General features: G+C 37.2%; 1 protein-coding gene across 2 annotated transcripts in view; it reads left to right on the forward strand.

The window, feature by feature from the left end:
• LOC145266990 (small G protein signaling modulator 1-like) overlaps positions 1-21,501 on the forward strand; it is a 78,258-nt gene that overhangs the window by 11,864 nt on the left and 44,893 nt on the right. The window contains exons 1-2 of one of the 2 annotated variants that reach the window (XM_080122839.1): positions 5,304-5,430; positions 18,768-18,982. In XM_080122839.1, coding sequence (XP_079978965.1) covers positions 5,387-5,430; positions 18,768-18,982 — 259 coding nt within the window. In that variant the 5' untranslated portion in view covers positions 5,304-5,386. Of the gene's footprint in view, positions 1-5,303; positions 5,431-18,767; positions 18,983-21,501 lie in introns of those variants that run through there. The other variant, XM_080122840.1, reaches the window with a different exon arrangement.

A 21,501-nucleotide genomic window follows, 5' to 3' on the forward strand; every position in this document is an offset into this window, starting at 1 on the left:
ATCAATAGGTACAGATAGTAGTTGTTCACAAGATTATTGTTGTGGAAAAAATAACCCAATATTTTTTGAGATTCAATCATCGAACTTATGTCACTTTGTTTTCACAACTCACAAATTTTTTTTTTATCATGGAAGATATTTTACAGATCATATTTTGAAAATCATTTATGGATAAGTATAGCATTGAACACTGTACACAAGTTGTGAAATTGTTTTATTAAAATCAGGGGTCAATTGTTTTGACTCAAAGAGCTTATCGACAGCAGACAGTATTTCCGTGTAAGAGAAAGCCCAAGTCACAGCGTAATTCAAAACATTGTGCACTGATTTGAAGACCAAGGAGCTGTACTTACAAGAGATTCTGCAATGTGTCATGAATAATGTTTTGGAAAGAGCACAAATATATGAAGCTAAAAATGGGCAACATTTAAAAGACATTATTATTCATAAATAGATTGTTTGAATTTGCATTTTTCTTTTTAAATTTCTCAATGTCTTAGCCAGATTGTGTTAAAATTACAGAAAGATCTCAAAAATAAAGAATCAACGGTAGAAGCCCGGGATACGGTAGTCCTAGGATACTTTTTTTTTTTTCAGGTTACGATGTGAAATACAATGTTTTCCTGGCCCCTGGTTACAGTATTTGCCCCGCCTTATGGTGTTATTTGTTATTTGATTATATACATGTGTATTATATACTGTACGGTATTTTGTTACTAATTTTTAATGCCGTATCCCAGGGTTCTACTATATTTAAGTTCAAAACCCTTCAGTGACGTTTTGGACACCCTATATTTGCATCACCTTAGTGTTGTAATGTCGGGGGAGGAGGCAGAGTATATATTATGTATACGTGTGTCTTGTGTATCTAAATTTGTGTATCGTCTAGTGGTATAAATGTTAAGCCCAACAAGCAACTCCCTCCCAAATTTCCCTATATGGACTGAAGTCACACTTGATGATCTGAAAATCACCCCTTCTCCTGTCCATGATATAATAAAAAACTTAGACATCTCCAAGACATGTAGGCTTGATCTCATCCCTGCTATACAAAGTAAGAAATGCTCAATTGAGCTAACTCCCATACTTTCCAAACTCTACAACAAATGCCTTGCTGAATCTTGCTTCCCTAATAGCTGGAAAATAGCCTCTGTTGTACCAGTGTACAAGAATTCTGGTGAAAGGATCTGCTCAATTATCACACTATGAGTCTCTCCCCCCCCCTTTACTAAAATCTTTGAATTATTACTCCATCAAGCACTAACCCACCACCTCGTAAAAGCTAATCTTCTAACTGACAGTATGGATTTAGGCAATGTCGTTCTGCTACAGATATTTTAATAATCATCTCTAACCGCATATACCATGCATGTATGTACGTGTGTAGGCATAATCTCGTTGAGACATTGATTCTCGTCAGATCATCGAAGTTAAGCAACATTGAACCTGGCTACTACCAGATGGATGACCATTTGGGAATTCTAGGCACTGTATGTGCCCTCCGCTTATCTCGGCATTGTTTCCAGTCATCCTGAATCTCTGCTTGCCACTGGTATTTAACAACACCAACTCAGGAGAGGTGTGGTTGGAGATTGCGCAAATCTTGCCACAAAAATATTCACATGCAGACACCCTTATAGTGGGTATCTGACTGAAGGAAGCTACCATACCATGCACTGGATAAGGCGAGGAAAGCCAGGGCTCTAACCTTTGATATATCCAAAGCCTTTGACAAAGTCTGGTATGAAGGGCTCTTAATGAAAATTAAATCATATGGTATAACTGGACGAATACTTAATATAATGAGATCCTTCTTAGATAAGATTATCCTTGATGGACACACATCTAAACAGCATAATATTAATGCAGGAATCCTTCAAAGATTCATCCTTGTTATTCCTGATCTTCATAAATGACCACCTTTATAACATCATGTCTGAGATGAGTATATTTGCTGATGATAAAATACTCTATAATAGACATGAAGGAAAAACGAATGTACACATATCTAAGGCAATGACAGAATCCTTAGAAAACAACCTCCAGTTTGTAGTGGAATGAAGCTGTAAGTGGATGGTAACATTTAATGTTACTTAGACTAAACTTCTTTCTTTGAACAATTACAAGAAGCCCTTTCAATCACCGATAGTCATGACTAATAACACCCTACCTGAGAGGTCTTTTTCAAACTCCTCAGCTTAATATTCACAGGCAACATGAACTGGAATAAATACATTGAGGGCATTGCGAAGGCAACTGCAAAGAAGGTGGATTCCCTCTATCATGCTAAAAGATTACTCACACCTGAGAGTATCCTGCATCTCTACAAAGCCACCATTCGCCCATGCATGAAGTATTGCTGCCAGATCTTGACTCGTGCATCTACCACTAGTCTCTCCCGCTTGGACAGCATCTAAAGAAGAGTCTCTAATCTATCTTGTACTGTCAACTAAGTTCCAAGCAACCCCTGTCCCATCATTGCAATGTTGCATCCTTGTGTCTGTTTGACAAGTATTTTAATGGAATGTGCTCTGACAAATTTGCGCCCTCTTGATGTACATAGCCCTGACAAACTCGACAAATATCAAAATCCCACTCCTTCATTGTAGAGATCCCTAGATGCTGTAATGCCTTAAAATCTTAATTCCGACAAGCAACTAAATCTCACCCCTTTACAGTAGACATCCCGACGTGTAGAAAGCCTTCTACTCCAATAGTTTCTTCCCCAGAACTGCAAGACTTTGGAACTCCCTTCTAGGATTCTGCTTTTCCAAACTGTACTGACATGCAAAAGTTCAAGTGTAATGTGAACAAACATCTTGCTGCTCATCTCCCTTCATAATATCCCTGCAACTTATGCCCCCGATAGTAGTCCCCTACTTCAAAGTATGCCTTGTTTGGGGTGAAAATTGAATTAAAGAAAAAAAGAAAATAGCTTCTTCCCTACTACCAAACTTTGGAACTCCTTCCCTGTTACCTGGTTCCCTGAACATACTAACATGAAAAAGTTTAAATGTAATGTAAACTAACATTTCACTCCCCCCACCTCCCAACACTATCCCAAATAGTAGCCCTTTATTTCTAAGTGCCAATATGTTCTGGGTGTGAACATGACTTAAAAAAAGAAAAAAAAGAGGCATCACAACAATTTGAGACCATAATTAACCATGCTCTAGTCCATCATCTTACAGATGCTAAACTACTGACTGACAAACAATATGGATTTAGACAAGCCCGTTCCACAGCAGACATCCTAACTGTGATCTCTGAACGTATATACCATTCACTGGACAAAGCGGGGGAGGGCAGAGCGGTAGCTCTAGATATATCTAAGGCTTTTGACAGGGTATGGCATGAGGGTCTCCTCAGTAAAATCAGATCATACGGTATCACTGGTAGAATACTTAACATAATTAAATCCTTCTTAGATAAGAGAAAAATCCAGGTTGTCCTCGACGGTCGTACATCTAAACAATATGATATAAATGCGGGGGTGCCCCAGGGTTCTATCCTTGGACCTCTATTGTTCCTGATATTCATAAATGACCTCCCCGACAACATTGCCTCTGAGATGGGTATATATGCTGATGACACTACACTCTATGGCAGGCACGACAGGAAGACGAATGAACACATTTCTAAAGAAATGGCAGAAACACTAGAGGAAGACCTCCAATCTGTAGTGGAATGGGGACAAAAGTGGTTGGTCACGTTCAATGCTGCCAAGACTAAACTAGTTTCATTCAATAATTACAAGAAACCCTCTCTACCACCCATAGCAATGGCCAACGACTCTTTATCTGAGAGTCCATCTTTCAAACTCCTTGGCCTAACGTTCACAGGAAACATGAGTTGGAACAATTACATTGAAGGCATTGCCAGGGCCGCTGCAAGAAAGGTGGGCTCTCTCTACCGTGCTAGAAAACTACTAACACCCGAAAGTATCCTGTACCTCTATAAGGCCACCATTCGCCCATGTATGGAGTATTGCTGCCACATCTGGGCTGGTGCATCTGCTACTAGTCTCTCGCTCCTTGACAAGGCTCAAAAGAGAGTCGCAAACCTGATAGGCCCTGAACTGGTATCTAAGCTTCAGCCTCTGTCCCATCGACGAAATGTTGCATCCCTTTGCCTTTTCTACAAGTATTTTAGTGGTGAATGCTCTGACGAACTGCAATCACTTGTGCCCCCACGACGTGAGCACCCTCGACAAACCCGACAGGCTGCTAAATCCCACCCCCACACTGTAGAGATCCCTAGATGTAAAAGATCTTTTTACTCCAATAGTTTCTTCCCCAGAACCGCTAGACTCTGGAATTCCATTCCAGGTCCCTGCTTCCCCAACAGTACTGATGTGCAGAAGTTCAAGTGTAACGTGAGCTGACACCTTGCTGCCCAAATCTCTACATAGTACCCCAGTAGTTGTTGCCCCTGATAGTAGCCCCCTACACCAAAGTGGCAATTTGCCTTGTTTGGGGTGAAAATGTAATAAAAAAAATTAAAAAAAAAAAATGCTGAACACTAATGGTGATAGTTTCTTCTTTTTTTTGTCTATTTTTTTGTATTTTAAACTATTATTCACCTCTAGACATATTTCTACTGAAGTGTAAGCGATTACAGTGATAGGACCCAGATTTATAGAGGGAGCCTGCATGAAGTGTTGGACAGCAAGATGTTTGTTCACATTACATTTAAATTTCTGCATGTTGTTATGGTCATGAGAGCAGGGAGAAAATTCAAAGGAAAAAAGCTATCACAGTAGAAAATTTTGAATTCATTTTATTTTTTAAATATTAAACAAAAAATAAATATGGCTGACCATTTTTATGAATAAACCGAAATGCATCCTGCTGGATTTCATTTTGTATTTTTTTTTTTTTTTTTTTTAAATATAAGATTTAAAAAATTTGGGTTTTAATAAATATTCGATTAATAGTAAAAAAAAAAAAAAAAATGTAAATTGTAACAGTTATTTTATTTACTCCCTTTCCAGGAAGTTAAACACAAAGTTAAATGTTGGCCTTCTTGATGAAAGTGTTTTTATTTCTGTGAAACGAACTGGATTCTAACTTGACATACCCAAGTTTTCAATTCAGTCGTTAACTACTTAACACCCCAATTGTCAAAGTTATGTTGACATGAAAAACACACCCAGACTCATAAGAAGTGGTCACACAATTTTATTGATAAAAATAAAACTATTCAGACAATTTTATCTATAAAAATATAGAGATTAATGTTTAAAATGCCCCTCCCTTTTTCAAACAAAACCGGATATGGAAGAAAAACACTTTTTTCTTGTTTTTCCTGTTTGTTGAGACACAAACAGTTTTGTTTTGATTCCTTTGGGTTTTTTTTTCTAAACTCGTTTTTATTGTCAAAGTTCATGACCTTTAAGTTCAGTAAATTTCGGAGTTTTTTTTCTTCAAGGTTTGATTTTCTTATCTTTAATTATTCACTCACATAAAATGGGTTTTAAAATTTCTCCTTAACAACTTATCTTTACTTAAATTATGTTTCTGTGTTTTATTTAAACTATGTTTAAAAAAAAACAATCACGGTGAAATTGACTTTTAGTGGCTCTTACACCCAGTCTGCGCATACCTTTTCTGTTTTTTGTTTTTTCTAATGCTATTTATTTTTTATTTATATTTCGTATTGCCACCAGAACTTAGGGTTAGTAATAGGGTTAAGAAATGTTATGTGGTTTTTATGATTTTGAACATTAAAATTTTTTATACTAAAGTTTGATCAGGAACATTGGCCAGTGTAGTACAATGTTCAGGACCGTTAAAAGTCAATTTCCTCAAACAAATTTTAAAACGATCAATTTACAACAGTTTGAAACACGGAAATAAAAATTCGATTGCAAAATGTAGTCGCCATCTTTATAAGCAAATCGAGAAAGAGACTATCCGAGGAAAAACGATATTTTAAGTAAATATTTATTTGCGGACTGTTATCCTGATCTTCATAGTTGTTGTTGTTGTTTCATCACGTTTCGACCAACTCATCCTCTGACCTTCTTCAAGTGGTTAACCGCAATGGGATAGGAATACTGAGTCTCGTAACTGTATCCCCAGTAATTACTGCCTTCCATAGTTGTTGTTGTCTCACCATGTTTTGGCTAACTAATCCTCTGGCCTGCTTTTGGTTAGGATTGAAACCGCTATCTTCAGACAATACTCACCCGGAACTCTAGAAATTCAACACCTCTATCCACTGTCCCATGGGCTCCGTGGTAAGACAACAACTATGGAAGGCAGTAATTAATGGGGATACAGTTATGAGACTCCGCATTCCTATCCCATTGCAGTTAATCACCAGAAACGTGGTGAAACAACAACTATAAAGATGAGGATAACAGTCCGTAAATAAATAAATAAATAAATACACCAATTACTAATCTCAAAGGATTCCAATAAAAAAAATAATATATAATACCATTCAAGTAAAGAGTTTTCTAGTTAAAGGACAGAGTTATAATTTATCCTTAGCTTTTTTTTCTAAACTTATTTATAAATATGATGATGATGATTCCTTTTTTTTTTTTTTCATGGTAATTTGTTTCAGTGTTATGACTTGGTGTTTGTAATGTTTTTTTTTTATCTTTTGTAATTCTGTTTATTTATGCATTGCATGGCTTAAAATAAAAAATAATTTTTGGGAACTAATAGCGAACTCTATTTCAATCTAAATCACTTAAAATAAGCCCTTTATGACTTGGTCGAACTAATTCATTCAGTTGTAAATAAATGAATATAACGGCATAAATAAAATGGGAATTGATTCAAACACGCCTTGTACGTATTAGTTCAGTATCTCCAGATTGCAACTGTCCATTGCTTACATTCAGTATGTCGCCATCTAAAATTAATAATAAATATTTTTTGGTTCTCCTAATCCTTTTGTCTCCCAATTTTTTGTCTGCTAACATTTTAATCACGTGATTATGGTGTAGCAACAATAAAATAAACCATTCATTCAAGTGCCGCTTGTTATGGATTTAGCTAAATACGATATTAAAAATCAGTTTATTAGGACTTATGCACTTATGTTACTGGACTGGCGGGTGTTTTGTAACTATTCTGTACTTTCACCTATCAATTTAATAAACAAAAAAGATATCATAAGACTTGAATTTAACTTGAAAATACTATTTAAATAGCATTTTTTAATACTATTTAATCACTACTTCATTTTATATATGTATATATGTTTTTTTTTATGGAGTCAGTCCCGGAAATTGCTGAAGCAGTTTACAATATACAAATCATTTTATTATATATATTTTTGGAGCGGGGGGGGGGTGACTTAGTGAGATAAAGGACCGTTTGAATAAATTCACAATGATTTAAATTTGTAATTATTAAAAAACAAATCATTCTATTTTCAGTTGTGTGCACTTATGTTACCGAACTGGCGGGTGTTTTGTAACTATTCTGTATTTTCATCTAACAATTTAATAAACAAAAAGATATGGTAAAACTTGAATTTAACTTGAAAATACCATTTAGAAAATAGCACGGTAACATAAGTGCATAAGAACCCTTTTATTTTACATATTTCTTGTTTAAAAGGACCGTTTAAATAAATTCACAATGATTTATAGTATTGCATATTTTTAAAAAATCATTTTGTTTTCAGTTGCACTTGTGCTTTGTGTCTGAAATTTTGAATAATTTCACAATTGTGAATGAATTTGCGTGTACTTTAAAAAAGTAATATTTCGTCAGTTGCGCTTTATTATTTTATTTACTATTTTAGATAGATGAAATAAAAAGCATTTAAAATTACTTAAAAGTACTAAAAAAATAATGAACCATGTAGGTAGAAAAGTAACTTTTATTAGTAATTGCAACCAGAAATTTAAATCATTGTGAATATTTCTTAACTTTGACATTTCTCATGTTTTTACAGGGATTGTGAAGTCCAGGGTTTTCACAAAGTCAAAATAGATTGTGATGTTATAATACATATTTCTGATTAATATTTTTATGTCGGTCAGTTTCATTAATTACTGCAACCTTTTAAGTGTTATTGTTACCTACAGAGACTAAAATAAAAATATGGACATTGCTTGCTACTCCACATCTCCCCCCCCCAAGAAGTACTCCTCCCCCTTCCCATTGTTGTATTAAAAGATGCCGGGAAGAGGGGGATCAATAATCCTTGCACATATAATATTACATGCGATTCCCCCAGCCTTGCCAACGAGTGATAGAACTGTTGTGAGATTATATAATGACTGGCAGGAAGACCTGACGATGCTTGGGATTTAATGAAGAATGTGATGGCTTTTTTCACTAAACTCATAGCACCTTGTTCCTTTTTTTTTTTTTTTTTTTTGTGTGTCCTTATATAATTGGAAATAACTGAAATTTTGGAAAACCATCTGAATTAGCGTCTTAAACATATCGTTTAAATTTCATAAATTTCATTAGAATTAGATATACATATTTAAAGTTTTAAGCAGGTCCCCCCCCCCTCCAACTTCCTTAGAGAGAGCACATAGAAATTTGGGACCACTTTTATTATCTTCCTTGGAGAATTCCATCCATATGATTTAAATTTCATTAAAATAGGATATATTTAAACTTTTAAGAGGGGATTTAGCCTCATAGTTCTCTTGAGGGGGATTTGCGTCTACTTCTGTTATCTTCTCCAGAACATTCCCTTCCTGCTACCTGCTTCCCTGACTGTACTGATATACAGAAGTTTAAATGTAATGTAAACCAACAACGTGTTAATCTTTTGTAGGCATGGTCCCAAATAGTAACCCCTTATGTCCAAGTGGCAATATGCCTTGTTAGGGGTGAACATAAGTTAAAAAAAAAAAAAAAAAAAAAAAAAAAGAAAAACTAAATTAAACTAAATATAGACTGTATTTGGACTCATATGCATGTATTTTAGCAGCTGTATTCTAAAACCCATGAGTGTTGGTTAAATTGTTTATGAGTGAATCCTGTTCATACACACATATATATATATATACATGCAAACATACCTAATTTTATAAAGATAGATATGTAGGTAAATCTAATATAAATAACCTGAATCAGAGTGACAAAAAATGTCACCCTTCGCACGCATGCATTCACAAACTGGTCATGGTTGCATGACCACATGACCTATTTTATTTTGTTTATCAAAACAATAATCACAAAAATATGTTATATCAATAGGTACTGCATTATCGGCTAGATTCCAACCTCTGTCTCGTCATTGGAATGTGGCATTCCTGTGCCTGTTTTACAAGTACTTTAATGGCAAGTGCTTGGATGAACTCCGAGCACTAGTACCCCCTCAAAGTAAATACTCCGACGAACCAGACAAGCAGCAAAGTCACACCCCTACACTATACAGCTCCCTAGATGCCGTAAAGTCTTCTATTTAAATAACTTCTTCCGTCGAGCTGCTAGACTTTGGAATTCCATCCTGAGCCCCTGCTTCCCTGACTGTACTAACATGCAGAAGTTTACATGTAATATGAACAGACATCTGGTTTCAAGTCTAAGTGGTAGGCTTTTACAACTTAATAGCACTGTGCCTTGTTTGAGGTGAATAAATAGAAAAATCAAATAAATAGATCTTTCATTTTATTTGTTTTGAAACAAGGCCAGTGAGGGTTGAGCACATGTTTTAAAATGAGAGATGATATAAGAATGATACGATTGGTGTGTGACGTCAGCTGCAATGAAGAACGCAAGAGAAAACGTTAAATTAGAAAAGACTGAGTAGTCAACACCTCTGATACAGAATCATCCCACAGGTGTTCAACATGTGGGAAATATGTGTCCTCTGTAGTATCGCACCTGACTGAATGGTTAATTGTAGGTATAGATTGATTCATACCATCCAAAAAATTCCAACAAAAACCTAACAGCCAGCCATGGTTCTCCCCAGAATGTGCTGCTGCCATCGCGCACAGAAATCACTTTTTCCATAGCTACCAACGTAATAGATATACTGTGACTAAAGCTGCTTTCAGGACTGCCAGCAACCACTGTAAAAGAGTAATAAAACATGCAAGAGAGCTATATGCTCAGTCTGTTAAATCCAAAGTAGCTGATCAGCGGCTTGGTTCTCACCAGTTTTGGCAAATAACAAATAGGATCCTGAACAGAAGTGTGCGTTCTTTCCCAACCATCATCAATGGACCTGAGGTCATCTTGTCAGCATCAGACAAGTCCAAACTATTTGCCAAGAACTTTGCAGTTAATTCTACCCTATGCAACGAAGGCCATCAACTCCCTGTATTTCCTCCTATAACAGACAACACGCTATGCAACATACAAATATCTGTGCATGAGGTCACCAAGCTATTAAAGAACCTTGATTCCAGTAAAGCAACTGGCCCTGACGGCTTTCCAATTATAGTATTGAAAAAGCTTCAACCAGAACTTGCCCCCATACTCACAAAACTGTTTAAGTGTTGCCTTAAGGAGAAGTGCTTTCCAACACCCTGGAAAACCTCATCAGTATGCCCTGTATTTAAGAATTCAGGTGAAAAGTCATCTCCCTCTCAGTACAGACCAATAAGTCTCCTGTGTGTCATAAGTAAGCTGCTGGAATCCATATTAAATAGAGAAGTAGTCAACCACCTTAGCAGAAATAACCTTCTTAGTGACATGCAATATGGTTTCCGTTCTGCTAGATCTACTGCAGATGTGCTAACGGTTATATCTCATAGGATTAGTGAATCTCTCGACAAAGGCCTCCTTTCTAGGGCAATTGCTCTTGACATATCAAAGGCCTTCGATAAGGTATGGCATAAGGGCCTACTTCACAATATTTCTAGCTATGGTATAACTGGAAATGTTTTCTCAATTATTAAATCATTTTTCTCTGATAGGCTCATAAGAGTAGTGGTTGATGGGCAGAAATCAAAGGCCCACAGTATTAATGCTGGAGTCCCTCAGGGGTCCATCCTGGGCCCAACTCTCTTCCTGATCTACATCAATGATCTCCTAAAACACATACTTAAACCATTCATTGATATTTATGCCGATGACACGACCATCTATGGCAACATATCAAAGGCCGTAAATGACAAAGCTCTCTCTGATTCTCTCTCCTCTGATCTTGAGCGCATGGTACAATGGGGGAAGAGGTGGCTGGTTAGTTTTAATACATCTAAAACCAAGCTCCTATCTTTACATCATCAACGCTCTGATCCTCATCTATCTGGCATCAATTGAAATGGATGGCTCTCGTCTTGGGAGGCTCCATGTTTTGACAAGCTTCTGGGTTTGACCTTTACTCCTGATCTGAAATGTACATCAAATCTGTTGCCAAGGTCACTGGGAAGATGGTGGGATCCTTCTACCGCTCCAGAAGATATCTCACTACTGATGCAATTCTCTATCTGTATAAAAGCCAAGTACGTCCAAGGATGGAGTACTGCTGCCACATCTTGGCAGGAGCTGCTAAAAACAGCCTATCCTGCCTTGACAAAGTGCAGAATAGACTTTGTGGTTTAGTGGGGATGCCCTTTTCTCTTCCTTGCAATCTTTCTCCCACAGAAGAGACGTTGCGAGCCTGTCTTTGTTTTATCGTTAATTTAATGGCAGGTGCTTGTCTGAGCTCCAATCTCTCGTCCCCCCTCGCCAATCTTTCACGATAGACACCCGTCTAGCTGAAACTACTGTCAATAATTTTTCCCACTCTTTATCTGTGCCTAAATCAAAGCATAGATTCCATGAGCAAAGCTTCTTTCTTAGAAGTGCACGACTGTGGAACTCTCTTCCGTTTGCCTGTTTCCCACCTGACTACAACCTGGATGTCTTCAAATCCAACATAAACAAATTCCTGATGAACCGCCTTCTTAAGTAAGACACTTTATCAAATCTCCAATACTAACGATTACTATGATACTATCCCATTGATTAATATTGATTATCCTGTATGGCTTCGGGCCTTGATAAGTTGTAACCTCCATGTAAAAAAAAAAAAAAAATTTGAATCGGTTTAACAAGCCATTTCTGAACCCACAGAATAATTGCATGATCACAGTCATTTTTGCAAGCAATGGACAAACATCATCATCATCATCATCATCATCATCATCATCAATGAAAGGTTTAGATCTGATGATCTCAGAGAAAGTTTAAATCTGGACAGTATAGGGAAATATGTGCACATCAGAAGACTTTGAAAGTATGACCATGTTGAAAAATGGAGATTTCTTGGGTTAGTAAATGTAGAACAGTTGATGTCGTAAACCTGCCTGCTGGAAAACTGCTTCTGTAGTACCAGTTTTCAAGAATTCTGGCGAAAGAATTGACCCAGTAAATTATCGCCCCCCCCCCATTAGCCTCCTCCCACTTTTCGCCAAAATATTTGAGACCATAATTAACCAAGCTCTAGTCCATCACCTTACAGGTGCTAAACTTCTTACTGACCCACAATATAGATTTAGGCAAGCCCATTCCACAGCAGACATCCTAATGGAAATGTCAGAACGTATATACCATTCACTGGACGAAGCGGGGGAGGGTAGAGCGGTAGCTCTAGATATATCTAAGGCTTTTGACAGGGTATAGCATGAGGGTCTTCTCAAGAAAATCAGATCATACGATATCACTGGAAGAATACATAATTAAATCCTTCTTAGATAAGAGAAAAATCCAGGTTGTCCTTGACGGTCGTACATCTAAAAAATATGATATAAATGCGAGAGTGCCTCAGGGGTCTATCCTTGGACCTCTGTTATTCCTTATATTCATAAATGACCTCTCTGACAAAATTGTCTGTGAGATGGGTATATATGCTGACAACACCACGCTCTATAACAGACACGACGGGGAAACAAATGAACACATATCTAAAGAAATGGCAGAAACACTAGAGGATGACCTCCGATCCGTAGTGGAATGAGGACAAAAATGGATGGTTACATTCAATGCTGCCCAGACTAAACTTGTTTCCTTCAATAATTACAAGAAACCTTCCCTACCACCAATAACAATGGCCAATGACTCTTTATCTGAAAGTTCATCTTTTAAACTCCTCGGCCTAACATTCACAGAAAACATGAGTTGGAACAATTACATTGAGAACATTGTCAAGACTGCTGCAAAGAAGGTGGGTTCTCTCTATCATGCTAGAAAGCTATTAACGCCCGAAAGTATCTTATACCTCTATAAGGCTACCATTCGCCCATGTATGGAGTATTGTTGTCATCTTTGGGCTGGTGCATCTACTACTTGTGTCTCGCTCCTAGACAAGGTTCAAAAGAGAGTCGCCAATCTGATAGGTCCTGAACACTCATCTAAACTTCAGCCTCTGTCCCATTGACGAAATGTTGCATCCCTCTGCCTGTTCTACAAGTACTTTAACGATAAATGCTCTGACGAACTGCAAGCACTTGTGCCCCTTCGATGTAAATACCCCTGACAAACCCGACAAGCAGCAAAATCCCACCCCTTCACAGTAGAGATCCCCAGATATAAGAGAGCCTTTTACTCCAGTAGTTTCTTCCCCAGAACCGCTAGACTTTGGAATTCCCTTCCGGGTCCCTGCTTCCCCAACTGTACTGACATGCAGAAGTTCAAATGTAACGTGAACCGATATTCTGCTGCCCAACTCCCTACACAGTACCCCTGATGCTTATGTACCTGGTAGTAGCCCCCTACAACAAAGTAGCAATGTGCCTTGTTTGGGATAAAAATGCAGAAAAAAAAAGTGATAAGGATTGATTTGATAGCGATAGAGGGATAAATAAAGACCTGGCCAGAGATAAATTAGTTTGTAAGTCAATTTCTAAAAGCCATCCAGTATGTAAAACAAACATTAAACTGATGATACGTCTCTTTCAATATCTTATTTTAAAAAAAAAATAATGCATGATACAGATTAATGCTGTAGAGAAAAATTTTTGAATCATAAAATGGACGTGTAATGTGGGCCTTAAAGACAGGCTTAAAGGAAAATTAAATCTGAACAGTAAAGAGAATAGAAGACTTTGAGGGTATGGCCATGTTGAAAGAATGGATGAGACTTCTTGGGTTAATAGATGTAGAACAGTTGGAGTAGTAGGTAGTGTTGGGACCATTAATCGGAATCGGGACATTTGGGGGTATCGAAATTGGAAAAATTTCTGCCTATTTTCTGATGCCAAAAACAAGCCTTCTAATTGACTTTTTTTATTATTAGATTTTGTGTAAAGCAAAGTCGTCTTCCGCTGATAGTAATGATAAAATAATGAATATCTATTAATTTTAAACTATCATCACTAGCAGTAGGTCATAAAACATATTTAATCGTCCCATCACTAGTAGTGGGTCAGAAAACATGGGAGGAAGTGATAATAGCCTATATTCGTAGCCTAGTGGGTGATGCCTTTTTCTCTTCCCCGCAACGTCTTTCTCACAGAAGAGGCATTGCAAGCTTATCTTTGCTTTATTGTTATTTTCATGGCAAGTGCTCATCTGAGTTCCAATCTATGGTCCTCCCTTGCCAAACTTACACGAGAAACACTCGTCTAGCTGAAACCACTATCAATAATTTCCCCCACTCTTTATTTGTGTCTAAACCTAAACGTATATTCCACAAACAAAGCTTCTTTCTTAGAACTGCACACCTGTGGAACTCTCTTCCATTTTCCTGCTTTCTGGTGACTATAATATAGTCATCTTCATGTCCAATATAAACAAGTTCTTGATGAGCCGCTCCCTTCAGTAATCCAATTCACCAAATTTTCATTACTAACAATTACTACAACATTGTCCCATTGACCACTGTACACTTATGAACGTTTATCCTCGAGTGGTCTCTCGCCTTGATAAGTGGTGACACCTTTGTAAAAAAAAAAAAATAATAATAATAAATTTGATAAAGAGATATATAAAGACATGGACAGAGATGAGTTAGTTTATAAGTTAATGTCTAAAAGCTGTTTAACTCATGCCAGCATATAAAACAAATGTTTACGCTAAACATACCAGCAAAAATCACATCTGAACTGGTGCACGAACAGCTAGAATGTTAAATGATTATTTTGTGGTGTCTTTTTCATTGTTTTATTTTAAATTGTGATTAAAGAAATCATGCGTGATACATTTACAGATTAATGCCATATAGAAAAATGTTTATTGCATAACCCGATACCAATGAGAAGGATTTTACAATCTGAGAATCTGTCTGTAGTTTGTTAATCAGGTGTTTTTTTCTTTTTCATATTATTTGGATTCTTCCAATAATATGAATAACCAATCCTCAACTTTAAAATTCAGAAACGTTGCTTCTTTTTGTGATGCACTTTTTGGTGCCAGTGCTGCTCATGGGACACAAAAATGAAAGAACAATACTATTATTACTTGTGAAAAGGCTTCCTTTTGTTTATTTATTACTAGCTGAGCACCTGGTGTTGTCCGGTCGTAGAATAAATATGATATTTTAATTTATGCAAATTTTGAATTTATTATTATAGAGTCAATTCTCCATTGATTATTATATATTATATTGTACCTAATATATAGTAGCAATTTCAAAAGTAAAAAAAAAAAAATGACTTGGATGTCATCTGTTACTCAAAATCAAAGCATATAGTGCTCCAACCTTAGTCGTTATTATTTGAGCTATCGTCAGATGGATGTGAAATAGTTAAAAAATAAATCAACTATAACGTATGTGTATTTGTGCATGCATACAAATATCATGTTTAGTTGATTAACGCCTGGCAAGTGTCAATTTTTTTCAATTTTGACCCTTTAGTGCATATTTTTATTGCCTAGAAACTCATAAAGCAACGATCCACAAGAAAGTAATCATTTGATCTGCCTCTTGCCGCTCTAAGACCTTGCATATCAGAGGAGATGCACTTTGAAAAATTGAAGACACACACACACAGTGAGTTTTATAAATTAGATTTTAGAACATAAAACAGTTTTTTCATGGACAATTAATTGAGACTACTACACTAGTGAACGTGTGGCAGTCACGTACATGTGTGTTTGAATACTATTATTAGTAGATTTTAGATTTACTTTTGGCAGTCTCATAACTTTCACTTCCGTTATTTTATCCTTTAGTCCTCACATTCCAAGAGATGTTTCTGACAAAAGGAGAATGATTGCTGTTTTCTGCATTGGAATCTATTCATCTAACACTTATTGTTGGCTAGCGAACATGATGTAAAAAGAAGAAAAAATAAAATTAAAAAAAACTTGTTTAAAAAATCGGAAAAGAAATAAAAAAAAGTTTTGGAATGTTGAGGCAAAAAACTTGATAACTTACCACTCACCCACGAAAGGAAAGTAAGTAAAAACAATTTCATTTTAATGTTTATAAACACATAAGTGGCAGGTGCGCGGTGAATTTAATTAGGTCAAAGGAAATTAAATTCCGCACTTAATTTTAACTGTGGGGTAGTTCTTTTAGGTTTGTTTTTTATCCAACTTTGTCTGGTTTTGTTTCCCCATGTTGGGGAAAACCAACTCCCTTTATTACGGCAATTGTCTGATATGACGGTTTTCACCGACATTGATCATACATCCATTGCTTTCTGGACGCTCCCGGCCCATAGGGAGAGAAATGTGCCTTAGTTTTATATCAGTTTCGCTTTTATACGAAAAAGCTGAATGAACACGAGAGGGGCCGAAATAGCAAGAATTGTGTAAAAGTCAACGTAAATAAATTTAGACGCACATTCGCAAATCCTAGATATTATTATCTGGGGGGTATATAAACAGTTGTAAGACATAGTTACCCCCTGAGAAGCTCGGCGAAAAAAGCCTTTAGCAGACATACACAAAATGTGCACACACACACACACACACACACATTTTTGCTTTTATATATATACTAGCGGGGGTACCCGGCGTTGCCCGGGTGTTTGGAGGTGTGTGTGCTCTTGATAAAAAAAAAATGTGGGGGGGGGGGGCGAAGCCCTAAGGCGAAGTTTGAAAATAAAATGTGAAAAAAACATGAACCGTTCGGCCATGAGTTACTGGAAGATGTTTGAATTTATTTAAGTAAGAACCAAATTGACAGGTGCCCGCACGGAAGTCGTAGAGCGTTACAACGATGATGACGACGTAAGCAATAGCTATTCAGCAAATGAGGTCAATAACCAGGTTTGTTTGTTATAAGCGAAGTAAAAAAAGAAAACATAAAAACGAATGTTAAAACATAAGCGGGGGGGGGGGGGGGGCTAATCAAAACATTAAAAAAAAACACAAAAAAAACTAACGTAAGGCAAAAAAAGAAAACAGAAAAACGAACGTTAAAACCAAAAAAAAAAAAATGTGAAAAATGGCTTAAATAAGCCTGCTTCGATATTAAAATTTAAAAAATTGGTGGGTACCCAGGTGTTTTTGGGTGTGTGGTCGGGGGTGGATAAGCGAAGTAAAAACAAAACAGAAAAACGAACGTTACGTGAAAAATGGCTTAAATAACACTGGTTCAATATTTAAATTTAAAAAATCAAAAAAAAAAAGAAAAGATATCTCACACCACGATTCGAACCCAAAATGTTTAGATAATGAACCAACGCTCTAACCAACTGAGCTAATACGACGTACATGAAATTTAGTCAGTTCTTCAACTATTTAAAGTAAATCAGGTCATGACGTCATCTGACGCATGCGTAGAACCGCTCGTCGTCACGAGGGGACGGTTTTTGTTGACCCCCCCACCCCTGTCGAAAATTGTTGATTTAGGAGTGAAAAATGAACATTTTTGGCCAATTTTTCGATATTTTTCAAGCGAAGGATGGGGCTTCAATATGATACCGAGTTTGTGAATTTTTGTTCTGTCTGTCGAAAGTTTTTAGCGGACACACAAACACACATACAAACATGCATGCATACATACATACACACATTTTCGCTTTTATATATATAGACTAGCGAGGGGTACCCGGCGTTGCCCGGATGTTTGTAGGTGTGTGTGAAAAAAACCCGAAATGTGAAAAAAAAACAGGTGCCCGTGAAAAAAAACCGAAGCTTTGACGCGCAGTTGGAAAATAGTAAAGTGTGAAAAAAAAACAGGTGCGCGTTTTTGATTGACATGACGGCGATAGGTATTCAGCAGTTAGCATTTTGTGCGGGACAGTTTTTAATGAGGTCAATAAATTGGTTTGTTTGTTTTTAAAAACCCGCTCCCTGTTTATTAAGGGGAGCGTCTCGTCTCGAAATGAAAGCTACTGTCTGATATGACGAAGTCGACATTGACCAAATGTTACTTAGCTCTCTAGAGACCACTGGCTTTCGGCCAGTAATTAGAGTCGAGTTTCGCTTTTTGTTTATACCGAAAATCGAATGTAACGCATGCAGATGCGGGAAATGTCGAATAATTAACGTTTGAAAGTGAATAAAATTAAATAGACAGGCGAGCTCCGTGGTTAAGTGTGAGATATTGCAATTTATAGATGATATAAAAAGTTTTAAGAAGTTGTGAAGCGAGCAAGCGCTTCTCTGAAAGAAGCCTTTTGTGGACATCGAGGAAAAGCGTACATACATACATACATACATTTTCGCTTTTATATATATAGAAGATGTAATATGTATCTATAAATTTTTGTTTTTTGCATGTTTATACAGTCTGTTACGCTTCAGTTTAAAATAAGATTTTAATTGGTCTGTCTAATTTCAGCATTTTTGTCAGTCTGTCACACTTTAATTTTAAATTGTGTTCAATTAATATGTGGGGAGAATGTTAGAAATGTTCCTGCTGAGACTTGTCATTCTCTGATCAATTTCCAATCAATAAAATTCAATAATCAATAAAATTCAATTAAAAATTTCTTTCTTTCTCTCCTTTAGAAATCTGACGGATCCACCTATTTGTCCCGTCAATGAATCACCGGCTGCCGATGACTCCTATATCATCATGGACCTTCCCACACACACGCCATTTACCTTGGAAGCACCGTTTTCTGAAAGGATCTCTCCACTCACGGAAGAAAAATTTTTAGCAATGTTCGACAGTGATGGACGACTTGTGCATGAAAGACTGTTGAGGAAGTCTGTTTTCTTGGGTATGTCGATAAAACTTTCAGTTTGTCATGCTTTTTTTTCTTTTTCTTTTTTTTTTCTTTTTTTTTCTTTCTTTTTTTTCTTTCTTTTTTTTCTTTCTTTTTTTTTGTCTTTTTTTTGCTTTTTTTTTTTTTTTTTTTTTTTTTTTTGGTATTTCATCCCCAAACAAGGCACAAGGTCACTTAGTCATGAGGGGCTACTATTTGGGACCAGATTTGCAGGGATACTATTTATGGAGTTGGGCAGTGAGATGTTTGTTCACATTACACTTGAATTTCTGCATGTCAGTACAGTCAGAGAAGCAGGGGCCTGAAAATAAATTCCAAAGTGCAGCAGTCCAAAAGTAAAAAGCTATTCGAGTAGAAGGCTTTACAGCATCTAGGGATCTCTACAATGTAGGGGTGAGATTTATCTGATTTTCGGGTTTGTTGAGGGTAATGTTGTCGAGAGGGTACTAATGCTCAGATTTCGTCAGAGCACTTGCCATTGAAATACTTGTAAAGCAGGCACAACCATGCCATGTTTTGGTGATGGGACAGAGGTTGGAGTTTAGTTGATAGTTCAGTAAAGGTTTGAGAGTTAATGTTGTCAAGACCAAAGGGATAATCAGTGGTTATAGTGTTAAGAAGTCTCCGGAAAGAGGAAGGTTACCCTGTGTATTGAATGGATACCATAATACTTAGTTCGCTGTAACTTATCATCTCAAAGGTTCATACAAAATTGCAGCCAGATCAGACCAGTAGTTTCCAAGAAAACTTCTAGAGTATATGTGATATTATGGTGATTATTTTGTATTATTTCTTATTAATCCATAACTGTGCATTGAATGGATACCATAATACTTAATTCGCTACACCTCATTATATGAAAGGTACATACAAAATTTCAGCTAGCTTAGCCCAGCAGTTTCTGAGAAAAAGTAAAACAGACAAATAGGCCGACAGACTAAAAGAAATATAATATAGATGCATCCATAAAACTGGGTAAACGAAAACAATCACCAGATAAAAACAAAAAAGCCCATGAATTATTAATTTTTTTTATTTTATTTTTTTTTTATTACATTTTCACCCCAAACAAGGCAAATTGCCACTTTGGTGTAGGGGGCTACTATCAGGGGCAACAACTACTGGGGTACTATGTAGGGATTTGGGCAGCAAGGTGTCGGTTCACGTTACACTTGAACTTCTGCACGTCAGTACTGTTGGGGAAGCAGGGACCTGGAATGGAATTCCAGAGTCTAGCGGTTCTGGGGAAGAAACTATTGGAGTAAAAAGATCTTTTACATCTAGGGATCTCTACAGTGTGGGGGTGGGATTTAGCAGCCTGTCGGGTTTGTCGAGGGTGCTCACGTCGTGGGGGCACAAGTGATTGCAGTTCGTCAGAGCATTCACCACTAAAATACTTGTAGAAAAGGCAGAGGGATGCAACATTTCGTCGATGGGACAGAGGCTGAAGCTTAGATGCCAGTTCAGGGCCTATCAGGTTTGCGACTCTCTTTTGAACCTTGTCAAGGAGCGAGAGACTAGTAGCAGATGCACCAGCCCAGATGTGGCAGCAATACTCCATACATGGGCGAATGGTGGCCTTATAGAGGTACAGGATACTTTCGGGTGTTAGTAGTTTTCTAGCACGGTAGAGAGAGCCCACCTTTCTTGCAGCGGCCCTGGCAATGCCTTCAATGTAATTGTTCCAACTCATGTTTCCTGTGAACGTTAGGCCAAGGAGTTTGAAAGATGGACTCTCAGATAAAGAGTCGTTGGCCATTGCTATGGGTGGTAGAAAGGGTTTCTTGTAATTATTGAATGAAACTAGTTTAGTCTTGGCAGCATTGAACGCGACCAACCACTTTTGTCCCCATTCCACTACAGATTGGAGGTCTTCCTCTCGTGTTTCTGCCATTTCTTTAGAAATGTGTTCATTCGTCTTCCTGTCGTGCCTGCCATAGAGTGTAGTGTCATCAGCATATATACCCATCTCAGAGGCAATGTTGTCGGGGAGGTCATTTATGAATATCAGGAACAATAGAGGTCCAAGGATAGAACCCTGGGGCACCCCCGCATTTATATTATATTGTTTAGATGTACGACCGTCGAGGACAACCTGGATTTTTCTCTTATCTAAGAAGGATTTAATTATGTTAAGTATTCTACCAGTGATACCGTATGATCTGATTTTACTGAGGAGACCCTCATGCCATACCCTGTCAAAAGCCTTAGATATATCTAGAGCTACCGTTCTGCCCTCCCCCGCTTTGTCCAGTGAATGGTATATACGTTCAGAGATCACAGTTAGGATGTCTGCTGTGGAACGGGCTTGTCTAAATCCATATTGTTTGTCAGTCAGTAGTTTAGCATCTGTAAGGTGATGGACTAGAGCATGGTTAATTATGGTCTCAAATATTTTGGCAAAAAGTGGGAGGAGGCTAATGGGGCGATAATTTGATGGGTCTGTCCTTTCGCCAGAATTCTTGAATACTGGTACAACAGAAGCAGTTTTCCAACAGCCCGGAAAGCAAGCT

This window comes from Euprymna scolopes, chromosome 42 (genome assembly GCF_053919585.1).
Source record: "Euprymna scolopes isolate OS-2025 chromosome 42, ASM5391958v1, whole genome shotgun sequence".
In the NCBI taxonomy this organism is placed as follows: domain Eukaryota; kingdom Metazoa; phylum Mollusca; class Cephalopoda; order Sepiida; family Sepiolidae; genus Euprymna; species Euprymna scolopes.